Source organism: Haliaeetus leucocephalus, unplaced genomic scaffold, assembly GCF_000737465.1.
Source record: "Haliaeetus leucocephalus isolate CR32 unplaced genomic scaffold, Haliaeetus_leucocephalus-4.0 Scaffold130, whole genome shotgun sequence".
In the NCBI taxonomy this organism is placed as follows: Eukaryota; Metazoa; Chordata; class Aves; order Accipitriformes; family Accipitridae; genus Haliaeetus; species Haliaeetus leucocephalus.
In genome coordinates, this window is record NW_010972566.1 from 3,103,938 (window position 1) to 3,118,069 (window position 14,132).

At 40.6% G+C, this 14,132-nt stretch overlaps 1 protein-coding gene across 1 annotated transcript in view; it reads right to left on the reverse strand.

Annotated features, from left to right (window-relative positions):
• Positions 1-13,895, reverse strand: part of SLC35F1 (solute carrier family 35, member F1) — a gene marked incomplete at its 5' end in the record, with an annotated part of 106,414 nt that extends 92,519 nt beyond the window's left edge. Inside the window, one exon of the mRNA XM_010585863.1 lies at positions 13,720-13,895. Within this exon, the coding sequence (XP_010584165.1) occupies positions 13,720-13,895 (176 nt within the window). The remainder of the gene's footprint in view (positions 1-13,719) is intronic.
• Between the last annotated feature and the right edge of the window lie 237 nt (positions 13,896-14,132).

Consider the following 14,132-nt stretch of genomic DNA (forward strand, 5'->3'; position numbering starts at 1 on the left):
GATCCTGTCATCTGTTACTTCTTAATTCTACAGCTCTTTACAACTGCCAATAACTTCTCTCTCAATACCCAGGTTTTCATGAAAAATTCTGCTTCTTTTCAGTGTTGCTTACATCTATAACCAATAATCTGTCAAGTCCATTAAATACTATTCAGTACACAACAGATTAAATTCATAAAACATACTAAACAGAGCTCAAGGAAGTACAAAATAAAAGCAAGAGTGGCAGATATTAATACTATGACAGATATTTTTTTTAAGAAATATACTCAAGCAGTTTATCACTCAATATTGTCATTAACAGAAGATAGACTGTTCCCTCACCAATGCAGGATTAGTGGAAATTATGGAAATAAACACAAGCCTCATCAAACGCATGAGAAGAAATGCCTCTGCAATGAATATGACAGAGACAGCTGACAATGAATTTCCATTTTTATTCCACTGTTCAAAATATTAAGAAATAAGGAGATGACATTTCGTCACATTACTGACAAAATATGAAATATATTAACAAGGACTAAAACCCCGAGTCTTTTGTGAAAATTGAGAAGGAAAGTTGATAGAACCTGACAATTTGCACTAAGCAGCTTCCAATTAGGAATGAGTTGCTGCTGTACTATCAGGTGGGTATGTAACAGAAATTGAAGGCAATTGTGAAACTTTTAGGAAGAAACATGCTGTTTAAATTTGAAAGATGTGATTTTCTTTCTTGTGTCAGTTGGCTTTTGTTTATTAGATTGTTTAACTTAGAATTTTAGGTGCACGCACTTATTAACATCTATTTAAATGCTTGTTGTGTACATTTGCTTAGAAATCACTATTGATACAAAGCTGTGCTTTTCTATAGAAGTTTGTTGACACAGAACCTCTACATTTTAGACACCCCCCCCCCCCCTTTTTCCATGGAGAGGGCTATCTCTGTCTTTACTGCTTGACAAATGAAATGAGCACCTTGCTTTTAAATCAAGATTGTTTTTACATCTAGATGATTTTAAAGAAGAATTAATCAGCTGTAAAGATGGCATGTCTTTATGCAGCTTTAGGCATGGATACAATCCTTATAGACAGAGACACTGAAACAATCTATGTCTGAAATGAGTCAGCCCTGCTAGAAATGTGTCTATCGTCAAGGCATACTAATGGTGCAATTCTTTCACAGGCGCTCTGGGAGTTCCTTACAATCATGCATTTCTGTTAATGGAAATGCAAACATATACAGCAAGAAGTAGTTGTGTATACATGCCCAAACTTCTGTGTTGCCTTGTATCTTACGTTTATCTCAATGGGCTGCATTTGAAAAGCTCTTGGTGAGTGTGATCTCTATTTTGAAAAAGGATCCTATTCAGCAGTCATTGTATCACTGGAGAAAATACTATCGTAAATACTGTCATTTGTCTTCTTAAAGGCAAGCTGTTCTGAGATATGACTTGAATTCTCTCACCTTGAAACAACACCACATTTTTTTCTGCAGTGTGCCATATCCTTTAAAGTAAAAAAGAATCCTACTTTCTTTTTTATCAGTTTTATTTTGCTCCATACTTCAGAGAAATATTCTTCTGATAAAGACAGCCTATTTTATATTTTCTAAGCAAATAACAACAGAAGAAACAAACACATTCAAAATCCTTACTAAATTAAAAGTGACTGAATTCCCACATTTCTAATACTCCATTCACCAAAGAAAAAGCAGGTGGTTTTGAGCATGCAGATCTCAGACTATCACACGGTGCAGATCCACAAGCATTCCCAAGTATTATTAGCCATGCAAATCAGTGTTACAGCTGCAGTGTGGGGAGAAAAGTTGAAAAAAGTTTTAGAGTCTTGCTTCTGCTCAGTAACTTCCAGTGATTATTGATTTCCCTATACATCCTCAGTAGGGCACTTTCCCACAGAGAGAGGCAGAGTCTGATGTAGGAAGAGGAAAACACGAGTGGGAAGAGGAACATGTCACTTGGACACGACAGTGATGTATACCAACCACATTATCATCTAAACAGGAACTAAAATACCAGGGCATACACTTGTTGGTACAATGTGCTTCTCCCTTGACATGGTTTCTCCACCTTACCCACCTGACATGCTGTGGCTCCTCACATACCAGCGTTCAGGAGTGCACTGGGGCAGGACCATTTCCAGCCTCCGCTTAAAAAAATGTTGCACACTCAGATTTCTGTCTGTGCAGCTGCCTCTGTAACTTCATCTCCTGCCAGCCTGCTGCCCCCTCAGCTAGCTGGTTTTCTTAGAAAGCACTCGACCCGGTGATTTCAACCCAGTGACTGCTGGCTGCCGGGCTCAATGGCCCAGTCCATTCAGACCTCTTCTCTCCAGGGACCAGTTCCCAACAAGCATTTCTACAACACCTGGTTTGGCTCAGTGATGAGGGCATCAGAAATTCACTGGAGTCCTTCAAATGTTCCTGCTGCTCTTTCAGCTTTGGAATACAGTCTTAACACAAAAGTCTTAACACAAGACATCTTTTGTCTTAACACAAAATTTAACCGACAGTTTCGGCATGCTGTTACAAAAGACTCTATAGGATCGTTCATCAGTGTCCATGCGTTCAGGAATTCACCTCAGGGCATGCTTGGGAAGAGGTCACTGGCAACTTGGTTCACATGGAAAGCCGGGTTATTGGCAACCTTCTGTCCCCTTTATGGCATTTCATCTCTTTGTACTGACATAAAAGCTGTGAGCGGACATGAGATGTCCCTGGTTACACCATGGCCTGTTTCCTATCGTACACCTGTCCAAGTAAGCATGAAGCCTAGGGCAGGAACACCTGAAGTTCACTGGGATCTTGAGATGATAAGCAATATAAAATAATACTAAAAATGAATTCCACTGATAATACATACGGGGGTTTGGATACATGTATATATATGTGTGCGTGTGTGTATATATGTATGTGTGCATGTATATAATTATATGTGTGTGCATGGAAAACCTCTTAGGATCCCTCCATGAGGGCAAACCACTACAGGTCCTTTAAAATGGAGCCAAAATTCTTACGTGCCAAACATAGGAAATAAGGGCACTAACTAGTTGTTCCTCTTGTACGCCAAGGAGCTGAAATCTTAATAGGACACTCAAGAACATGTTCAAACAAAAGATTTCAAATAGCAATGAAAACAAACAGCAGATATCATAATTTATGGTCATGAACATGCAACTCCTTCACTCCTTCATCACTGCTGCAAATAAGTGCAGATCCATTTCATTAAAGCAGTGACAGTCCACCTCTACCCTGGGGTATTAAAACCTCCTTTAGAATTAAACAAAACAAAACCAAGTATCAGATCGCAGACAGATAATCAGAGGAGCATGGACAAATTATATTGCGTAAATATTCTAGTAGCTGCACAGAAACAAGTTCATGAATATTGAACTCAGAAAAGGTACAGATGCATAATTTTCCTTTGAAACCTCATTTGCGATGTTTCTGTAACAGTTACAAAAATATCCCTGTGAATTGACTGTCACTGTCAGATAACTGAAAACTAACGGATAAGTGCTCCTCTGAGACATGCACATGGTCTCTCCCTCCTCTGTGTATTTGGAGCGCTCACTACTTCTGTCAGCAAAACTCCCACCTTCCCCCAAAGACTCCTCCTCCCATCAGGGAAATGTGTGCAAGAAATGGAGGAGGCTGCTAAATGGCATATATTATCCTTCTCCTTTTCTCCCTAATGCTAATCAGGAAAGATAAGGTAGGGAGAGGTTCTAACAAGGCTGGTTGCTAATGACCCTGAGCTGCTCTATTCAGTAGCGACCTGGGTTTGGTTTAAAGCATCCTCAGGGTTTGTGAAGCAAAGTTGCAGCCAAAGGGAGACCTAAGCCAAGAGGTGAGTCCCCAGGTCCCTGAATTCCGAGCATCTTCCAGAATTGACTCGGTGCTTCCGCCTGGGCTCGGTGGCTTATGAGCAGAAGGGAGAGCATACAGCACAACTGCAGCTTTTACATTGAGTGCTAAATGTGTAAACAATTTTTCAGATGAAGCTGCAATCATTATTATAGCACTGTCACCCAGAAATGCAACAGAAGTTCCAAGTAACCATATGCCAATGGCTAACAGCTCAGCCAAATATAAAGGAAAAAACATGCTTACAAAATGGTGGAAAAACATAGGATATTTGTATATTTTTTGCCTGAAAGATGTATTTAGTTATAACAATAATTATATGGATTACCCTGGTAATAATGGAGATGATGGAAGAGGAAATTACTGCTTGTGTTAAATCTTGGTTGAAGATAGAGCTTTTTCGCACTAGCATAACTTTTTATTCCCTTGATTCATGTTGTCTCATATTGCTTATTTTAGAAAAGGCAGTTTAGTTAGATTAAGTTTTATAGCTGTGGCTGTGAGTTACCTGAAGCATCACATATGCTCTTTGCTCTTTCCAGTGCCATCTTGTTAACAGAAGCTAATGAAATCAGAAAAAGAAATTGGAGAGGTGGACTATTTCCCATGTAAGAGAAATATACTGCACATCCAAAACTTCAGAAAGGATGTGATCTTCACAGGGACTTTGCTGCCAGTCTTGTGTACAGTTTACAACTGGGCTCTGCAAAATGGGATGCTGCTGAGTCTTTGATTTAATGAAAACTTAGGAAGGCAATCCAATTCACTGCAGGGACCGCTTTCTTCTTTCATTATGATTCTTTTTTAATGAGAAAGACGATCGCACGGATAAACTCTATTCCTCTGAATTTTTACACTAATTACATACAAAGCACCATTCTGGCAGAGCGGGACTTATCTCCTTCAGGCAATACAGTTATCATCTTGTAACCACACTTCAAATCTCCCGTATGAACGCTGGAGCTACGTGTGCTGAATGTGGATCCTGCTACCCTGGCTAGCTGCTTGAATTGGTGAATGTTTAAATATTCAATAAATCACAGGCAAATACTGATACTGCATGAAGTAGCAGAGACAACCCTTGCATTCTGCTTACAGCTGTAGGATCAAGGGTACACTATTGTATCAGAACCATTAACTTTCCTCATTGTGGTGGGAAGGGATGGTTGGTTTTGTAAACAGCACTTGAGATGTTTATGTATTAAGAAGAAGAGCCAGACACATATACTAACACTACAAAGGACAGTTATCCCTTAATTCTACAGAATATCAACTGTTTGTGATTCAGCTCACACCCTTAAGAGACAATTTATTATTTGACATACTGTAAGGCAATCTAGGCTAGATAGGGAGCTGCTTTACCCTCAAATAAAATTACTGAGAACCACATTCACCCCTGCACAGTACTCTGATACTGTGGACCAAATTTCAAAGCTTGTAAGCACTCGCTGCCATGGTATCTGAGCACTTCCAGGACCGTATCGTGCAATGCCTGGCTTCCACATGCTCAGAAGCCTTGATTCTTTTACCTACAACATCCGTGCCCCTGTCTGAATCTGTGGTACAAATACAAACAGAGGTAACGGCAGCTGCAGAGATGGGGATGCAAATCAAGCAGCACGATGCACGAGTGCTCAAACTGCACTTCCTCAGAGCTTCCTCGAGCCTGCCCACTCATCATTCTAGTGACGAGGTTTATCTTCTCAAACAGGTACTCACAGACTTGTGTTCAGACTAGCATTGCGTTTCAATGGCTGGCATGGCTCCTGGAAAAATGTGCATGGAGGGAGCTTCACAGGCTCAGCAACAAAATCTAAATCCTGATCCAAACATAAATGCAAATATGTGGCAGAGTTGCCCCAAGTCTCAGATTTAGGTGCTGGAATCACCAAGAAAAGCATCACAGTATAAAATGCCACACCGTGATCGTTTTTTTGTTGTTTGTTTCTGCTAAATTCCACTAACTACCTGTGATGCTGCAGCTGTGAGCTGAATAATTGCATCGCCTCCCATTTTATTGCATCTGTGGATTCTATTTATGGACTTACTGGCACGGAATGGCCACATCTGGCTAAATGTTCCTAAACTGTATGTACATTTACCTCCAGGGTAAAACTGCCTTATTCTCAAGTAGTATATTCAGTATAGACATTGCCTCACAGCGATGATGCAGCATCTTGATGCAAACATGGTCCATCACCCAGGACTTCAGCCAGCCTAAAGCTTGGCATCCCTTTTACGCTCACTGCACTTACTGCCTGCAAGGTTTGCTCTCATAAAATATGCACCAGTCTTTGAACCATGGTGCAAATCTGAATGCTGTTTCTAGAAGAAACTGGTTGAGGGCATAAACCTGGCAGCCAGAAACATGACCGGGTCTGAACTTCCTGAACTGAGAGTGACCTGAGCATCTGTGTGTTGAACTGTCTGATTTGAATCCTCCAGGGACTTCGTTGCAAGGAGAGGTACCCCTTGTTCACATGCAACCTTAGTAGAAATTCTCCTCTCTGTGCGGACAAGACCTCCCATTTCTTCATTTAGGTCAAGAGGATGGTAAGAGATCTCCCTTTCTTTTTGTCCTCCTGTCTGCATCAGCAGGCATAGGAAAAATGAGGTGCTCCTGTCCTTTCGCCTGATGCCCTCTTGCAGCTTCTTTTGTCTTTGATGGCACAAAGGATACTTCTTTGAGCAGCAGAGCTATTTTGAAAGCAACTTAGTAAAACCAGAGGCATCTCTGGACTGAATGAGGTGCATCAGGGATCATGAGATACTACTACAGAGAATGCTACAGCATGAATGCTTGATTAGGCCTGGCCTTTATTGCTCTGGGGTCATCATGAGTGTATTAGTGTTTGCATCATTAAACCATGACACACAGTGTTCATGCTTAACTGCTGCCACCTGCACCCTAAAGGAACAGTATTTTCCAATTTTCGATTTGTATGTGCTGTGGGATGTACATGATTTATTCCAGTGATACGAAGCAAGAGGAGAGACTGTGCTGCTTTGGCCAGGATTAACAGAAGGACACGTATTTTGTAACACAGGACAGGTGCTGTGGGTTCAGACAGCAAGTGCCTAACTTAACCATCAGGAGCACAGAACTGAGAAATAAAAACACTAGAAAGAAAGGGATGAGGTTGCTTTTGTGCCTTTACTGGCCAACACATTTTCACTACGTTTGGGGCCAGGATTCCTCTCTGTCAGTGTTTATTCATACCTTGCTAAACAGCTGGCAAAGCAAAATGCATCTGATGAAAATGAAAATTGACTTAAGCCCTGAGATGCCTGGTCCCTTGTGTGGGTGGAAAGGAGCAGTAGGGCCAAAGCAGAAAACGTCTGTCTGGCTAGTGTAACAAGGACAGCTGACAATGAAAAACCCTGAGGACTGAAAAAAACACCCAACATCTCCACTAGGAACAGCAAAACAAAACAGAGCAAAGGACAGAAAGGTCAAGTCTATTGGTTTTAACCCTGCCATTGTATCACCAACATGGTCTGTTTTTTACCCTGCCTTCCTACCAGCTATGTGGAATAAGTCATACTCTATTGAAACTGCATCTGCTGCTGTATTATGGCTAAGAATGTGAGAAGACTTCATTGGACTGGGAAGGGAAATTCTGTGGGTTTGGGAAACTATCATAAAGAATAGGATCCCAAAGTCCTGTATGGAAACTATACATACAGGAAAAGTTTAACACTTCACTGAATTGTAACCATCTACGGAGTAAAATAAAGGTTCATGCAGTAGAGAGAGCAGCAGCATTCAGCATCTTACAGCAGAAAATTTTTAAAACTCAGTTAAAAGTAGAGGGAAAATTCAAACACAAACACAATGACTATATAAATGGGACTGAACGAGAATCTGGCTCTAGTCCTACTGTTTTTTTCTAGCTAGCTTGTTGTGGTGTCCATGATGTGATAGGCAAATCCCAAACATGTCACACGTCATAATTCTTGCTCCTGTGAGCATGCTATCCAAAACAGAAAATTGCACATTACAAAAAAGATCCCTGCAATTTGAAGTGCCTGTAAATAGCCAGCATTCTAGTTTCATTTCTCCTACAGTACAGAATTCCCTCTGAATATGAAAAGGGCTTTTCAAAGCCCAGACAAAAGGACTGTGTGGCTGACCATTTTCATAATAAACATATCCCACACAGTTTGGCATCCCTAAATAGAAGCCCAGAGTAATTAGGAGAAAGTGCACTGCAGACTGCAAAGCACAGCACGGCAGGGAGACTCTGCAGTGCTGCCATAAGAATACCAAAGACCTGAAAGATCATTATTTTTCACTGGTCCCAAGCCACGCTCGCCGACGTATTTCATTTTTACAACCCAGGGTTAGCCTGGCCCCTTGCAGCGGGCTGGGCCAGCTTGACATGCCTTTCCCCCGTGCTTCAAGGGGAGCGCCGCTACTCTTTGCGCCGTGCCATGCGTTTTCAGGCCAGCGTGTGGGCTGGGTCATCGTCGCCTTGAGGGACCGAGGACCACTTGTGTCGCAGGCAGAGAGGACCATAAAGCTGCTTGGCTGTAGCTTGCGCAGGTTTTGTTCAACACTGGAGGGATAACCGAGCTCTTTGTTCTACAACAGAGGCATGACCATACTTCGGAAGCTGAACGATGATGAAATGCATCTGTTCTAATCAAAATCACTCCCTGTCGTCCTCGGCGAACACAAAGTCCTGTATTTCTGAAGGCTTCTCGCTGAAAGTGCTGATGGGATCGATGCCTTTCCAGAAGACATTTCATCTCAATGGTACAACACATATTGCCCAAAGTATATTATATCTAATATAGTTTGATCAGCTTATATCATGTACTCTCTTTGTTTTCCAGGCATGTCATTATGGGCAGTCGACAAAAAAAAAGGTGTTAATATCAAAGAAATTCTGGTAGATCTACCTAAGTTAAGTGCATAATACTAGCTTTGTGTTAATATAACATTGCTAGTGGAATGAAATTGAGTAAAAAAGAGACATTTACCCTTTCTATCATTCAATAAATAGCTGACAAGCACGGCAGTAAAACAGAGCAACTCCTATATTGTGCTCTACTTTTCTTCAAGTAGCCTGTTTCAGTCAATTTTGGGGAAGTAGCAAGGATGTTGGGGCGGGTTCATGTATCTAAATGGAGATACGTATTTGAATAACAGATAAATCAGGAATTTACATATGACTGCGATACTAATGTCATAAACCAATCCTAGATAGAAATGCATAAAAAATGATATTCCAGTAACAGGACTGCAATCCTTAATAGTCTCACAGGACTCTCTAGCTGACTCAGGGGCACAGATCACATCTGATGATATGTCAAATCTAAGACATTACAGTTACTCTAGGGAAAACCATATTTCCATTGACATATGCTGTAACCTCATCACTTAGCCTAGAAGCAGAATTCATCCAGACATACACAAATTCATAAAACCTTTTCTGAACTAGCAAATTATTGCCAGCCCTCAGTAATGGTGGGCTGAAAATACTTGGTAACTTGTTGCACTAAAATTAAAGGAACAGCTTGCAATGTGGAGCCCTGCTCGCTGTGCCCTTAAGGCTTCATGGTTCCCTTCTGTTCAAAAGACATCTTTACTGCTCCCACTTTTCTTGTTTTCCAGAATAACAAAAAGTAGCAGTTTCATATTTTTTCTTTTTTTAATGATGTCTAGTAGATGTGTTGTTTTCATTTGTAGCATATGTGAGGTGGCTTTTAGAAGTAATTTATTTTTGGTGGCAAGCTGCTGATGCTTGCACCCATGTTGACTGTTAGTAATTAACACCTTCTGGTCCACTATGGACAATTTCCCACTTACTGCTTTTTAAGGTGTTAAAACTAATCTCCACCAGCTCTATGTCCCATAGCTCCATTTCACTGAGAGGAGGCTTTTCTTCCTGATAGCCAAGGCTTTTCCTTTCCTCAATTAATAACAACACACAACCCAAAGGAGTATCTGGAAGTGTCCTGACAAGATTCTGTTAAGCAGAATCCTCTGCCGACGGGGATACTGAGCTGAGATAATATGTGTTAAAACCTTCTTCTCAGCTCAGACGTGTTACCACGGACAAATACAGGTTTTGGCTGTGAACACAAAAGGCATGAGAGGAAGTTACCTCAAGAGAAAGAACTGAGGAAGTCCTTATTACCTATTAAATTTTTGGCATATGAGCCAGATAAAACGTAATGACAGTCATTGCCTCATAATGCTGCATTAGTGACATCAATTTTATAGCATTGTTCTCATACAAAGAAAACTGCTGAAGTATTATATTCGGACCTCAGCAGTGGTGCATTAATGAGCATTGGACTGGAAGCTCTAGTGGATACGTATTTGTGGGTAAGTGGCTACTGGCATCTATGCATGCCTGAGCGTGGGCATTCCTAACCGTGAAGAACCTCTGCACTCACCTCTTCAGGGAAATAATACGTTCAACTTAAATTTACATACAACAACAAAAAAATTAGAATTAGCATTTAAATATCCAGAATAAAAGAGAGAGTTTTCTAGATAGCAGAGTCAACATTTAACAGAAACTTTAGAGTTCAACTGGCAGAAAAGGGGGTTAGATTTTGCATCAGAAAAATCCCAGTTTGGCCAAATTCTTTCCCTTTTCATGACCACTACTTGAGCAGTATCCACGTTTTAAGGCTCATATGAAAATCTCACAAGAACAGATCTCCTTTAACACTTCTGTCACTGCTTATTTCTGGTCATGAGCACAAAATTGCAATAATGATGAAAAGCCTTGCTCACATGGACTTCACTGCTTAAAACTGTTGAGTCCACTCCATCTAGAGCTACAGGACAAGCTTTTCCTTCTTTTTTCTTTTTTTTTTCCTTTTTTTAACACGGGAATGAAACTTAAAAGTACTCAGAGATTCTGGCACCTGCAGGACTTGTGCATCTCCTATACTGTCCGATCATGTGTGGATTCATTGCAAGGTGGTAGTCCTAATTTTTGCACTCAATAAAGGGCTGTGATAAAATTCTTTTGGAAGAAACCATCTTGATCCACAATATAAAAAGTAGTGGAAGCTGCTGGTGTCTCTGGACTAACTTTAGCTGCTGGAAGCTGGGGATTCACTGCAGAAGGATTTAGTCAGAAAAGCTCAGGAATCAGGAGTTTTAATCATCTGCTAATGACGATTTTCAGAGACTAGTGCAAATTCTAACTTTTCAGTATCACTCAGGATGTTTATACAGTGTGAGAAGATGAACAGTGAGGGAAGGCTAAGCCAAAGGGGATCCACAGTAAACCAAAATTTGGAAGAAGCCTCTAAAGAAAGAGGAGTTCCTTTATGTCCCAGGAAATTATAGTTTTCAGTCCTACAGTGAATTAAGGGTGGTTTTGGCCACCTCAAGTGACGCCTCCTTAGCCAGTACATTTCTGCAAAAACGCCAGAGATTAAGAAAGCAAGCAAAGAAAAAGACAAAGGGATGCAGTTATTTTTGACTACCAGCCAACTTATGATTGTTTGATTTCTGAAGGAGAAAGAGGATAATTTAAAGAATCTTAAATCTTGCATACAGAGTAGGAGAACCACACTTGGAAAAAAAGCCATCTGATGTTCCCAGCACTCAGAACAGAATCGTCCCATATAAAATTAATATCATTATTATGTGATTTCCATCTGTTAACGAAGCCAAACGATTAGAGCTGCTAGAAAAACTGCCTTAGTGGAACAAACACAGATAATGAATTTGAATGAATACACAAGCAAAAAGACAATGTCAGGCTCAATCACTTGGCAATATTAAATGCCGAATAAATGAGTTGGCTGCGTAGTGCTATACCATCCAGCAGGAATGTTATGCTGAGTGCCTGGATCATTGCTTTCATCACTTCTGTAGCCAATTTTGTTCTGGATTTTTTTGGACCAAACTGTCTTTCTTTTTTTGACAGCTCCTTTTCCAGACTATTCCACTGGTACCCTTTATGTTGTGCTCTGGTTGTTCATATGGTCCATATTCAACCGCAGGCCTGTTCAAACACATTCCCCAATCTTCCTCACTTGTCCAGAAAGTATTTTTCACATATTCCTAACACTTTCCTGATTTGTTTCCCAAATCTATCTTACTGGCACAGCAGGTAGCTCTGACAAACTCTCTTTAGCCCACAACTATATTTTTAAACAGAAAATTATTTACAAAAATAAAGTACAGTTTTAATACATATTTTTATATGTGTAAAACAGAGCACTTGATAGCATTTTTGAAATGTCGATATATACCAGGTGTCAAACATTATTCTAAATAAACCCCTGTAATGCACAGCAGTATGCTGGCCCATATATCCTCTCACAAGGTAGAATTTTCAAAAAAGTAAAATCTATTTAAAAGTCATAGAGACTTGGCTTCCACAGTATCTAAATCAGTCCCAAGAAGGACATTTCTGGGACAGAACTTGTGAACATCTAGGCAATCCTACACTCAGAAGAATTATTTTTAAACACAGTTCTCCAGAAAGATGCTACTAATACAAGTTTTAAACCTTTTGCAGAGCAAAGCACGTGGTGATGTTTCCCCCTACACAAACTGAAATACCAAGACAGCGTAACACTGCCTGAGCAATCTCTCCTTATATAAGAGCTGACATTTCCTCCGCAGATTGGCCTTCATCGCTTCTGAAAAATGTCAATGGAGACCAAGGTTTATAAAACTTAAGTTGTACACTTAAGCGCTTTGTGCTGGAGCACAGCGGTATATTTTTGACTGTTCATTTTTTGCATGAAAACGAAATCCTTGCTGTTTTGGAACACTTTATAGTATTGTACCACAAGACTGTACTGTGAGTGAAGAACTTAAGCTTCAGGGTTGCTCCCAAATCATTAAAAGATGTAACATCAAAGAACAAACCAAATATATTTGTTCCTGTAAGAAAATGTGAACCTCTCAGTATGCTGATAAATGTACCGCAGCTTAATACATTTTGTAGTTCTTTTTCTCCATAGAGCCCTTCCCTCCTTATGTCAGGAGAGCCGAGTCAGGAAAGCACATGATATTTTTGCTCTTTTATTTTGCTTCTAATCCACGTGTTCTGTGAAGGTGAATAAATAAAACGACTACAAAAAAAGAGTGGGTGAGAAATGTACTTAAATGCATTCACCTCCCACACTTCATCTAGACATGAAATCTCAAAGGGAGGGATGGGCAGGAAAGGCACAACCCCCCCTATATTATGCATAGACTGTCGAACAGAGGATCATTTGATACACAGTACCAAGGTGTACTATAATGCATTTCTCACTTTGGAGGTCAGATTGGTTTCACAGGCCCTGTCCCAAAGCAGTGGCAGGGCTATAAGGCTGCCCACACAGCACCCCAGAGAGACAGCATCCCAAATTCCCTCCCTTCACCTCCTACTTCCCAACGGCTAAAAATTGGCTGCTATTTTTTTCTAACAGTAGGTGAACTATTGAATTGCCATGATCAGCAACTAGAACTAGCAAGCTCTTCTTTGCTTGCATCTGAGCTCTCCTTAGCCCATGTAAGATGTAAAGCATACTAATATTTCCCAGCAAGGCATGCAGTCAAATCCAAAACAAACCCCGAGTGTGTGGTTGTGGTGCCAGAGAGGCAGGTGTAAGAGGAGCATTCCCATAAGAATAGTTAGGAAGTCAAAAGTGCTGATGTTTCTTTTTGGTTTTAGGCAGCACCATTATCCTCGACATCTGCTGATTCATTCTTTGCTACTGAAGATTTGTAGGGTTTTTTTCAGTTCATCCAATATGTATTGCTAGGTAAAGTAAATATGTAACAAAAGTTAATGGGTTATGTGTCTAAATCACATTGTTTTTTGTTCTGCAAAAGCCTTTATCCTTGCTGTTTTCTACAAAACAGTTTCAGAGGCACTTACCTTGTCTGACAGCTAGCGTTGTTGTGTAGACCAAGAATAGAAGGATATAATTGAGGAAGCTCTGAAAAACAGGTGTGTTGGCATGGAAATCTTCTGACAAATACTTGCTCGTGAGACCAATGCCACAGATAAGGAGGGAGAGTACCTGGCCAAGTGCCACAGACAGCAAGAGATCCCTAAAAGGAATGAGAAAAACACAGACATAAACCACTCGGCCTCTTCGTCAAGGAGGAAATGCTCATCCTCCTCCAGGAATCATGTTCGACAGAGCTACGACATGGGAAGAAACATGATGCTTCAGTCAATGAGGGATCTGCTGGGTGTAGCCGACAACGTTTCCATTATTTCTGCTCTTATCACCAGCTTAAACATTGTCCAAACACACCAGCTTTTATTCACATATTAAGCAACAG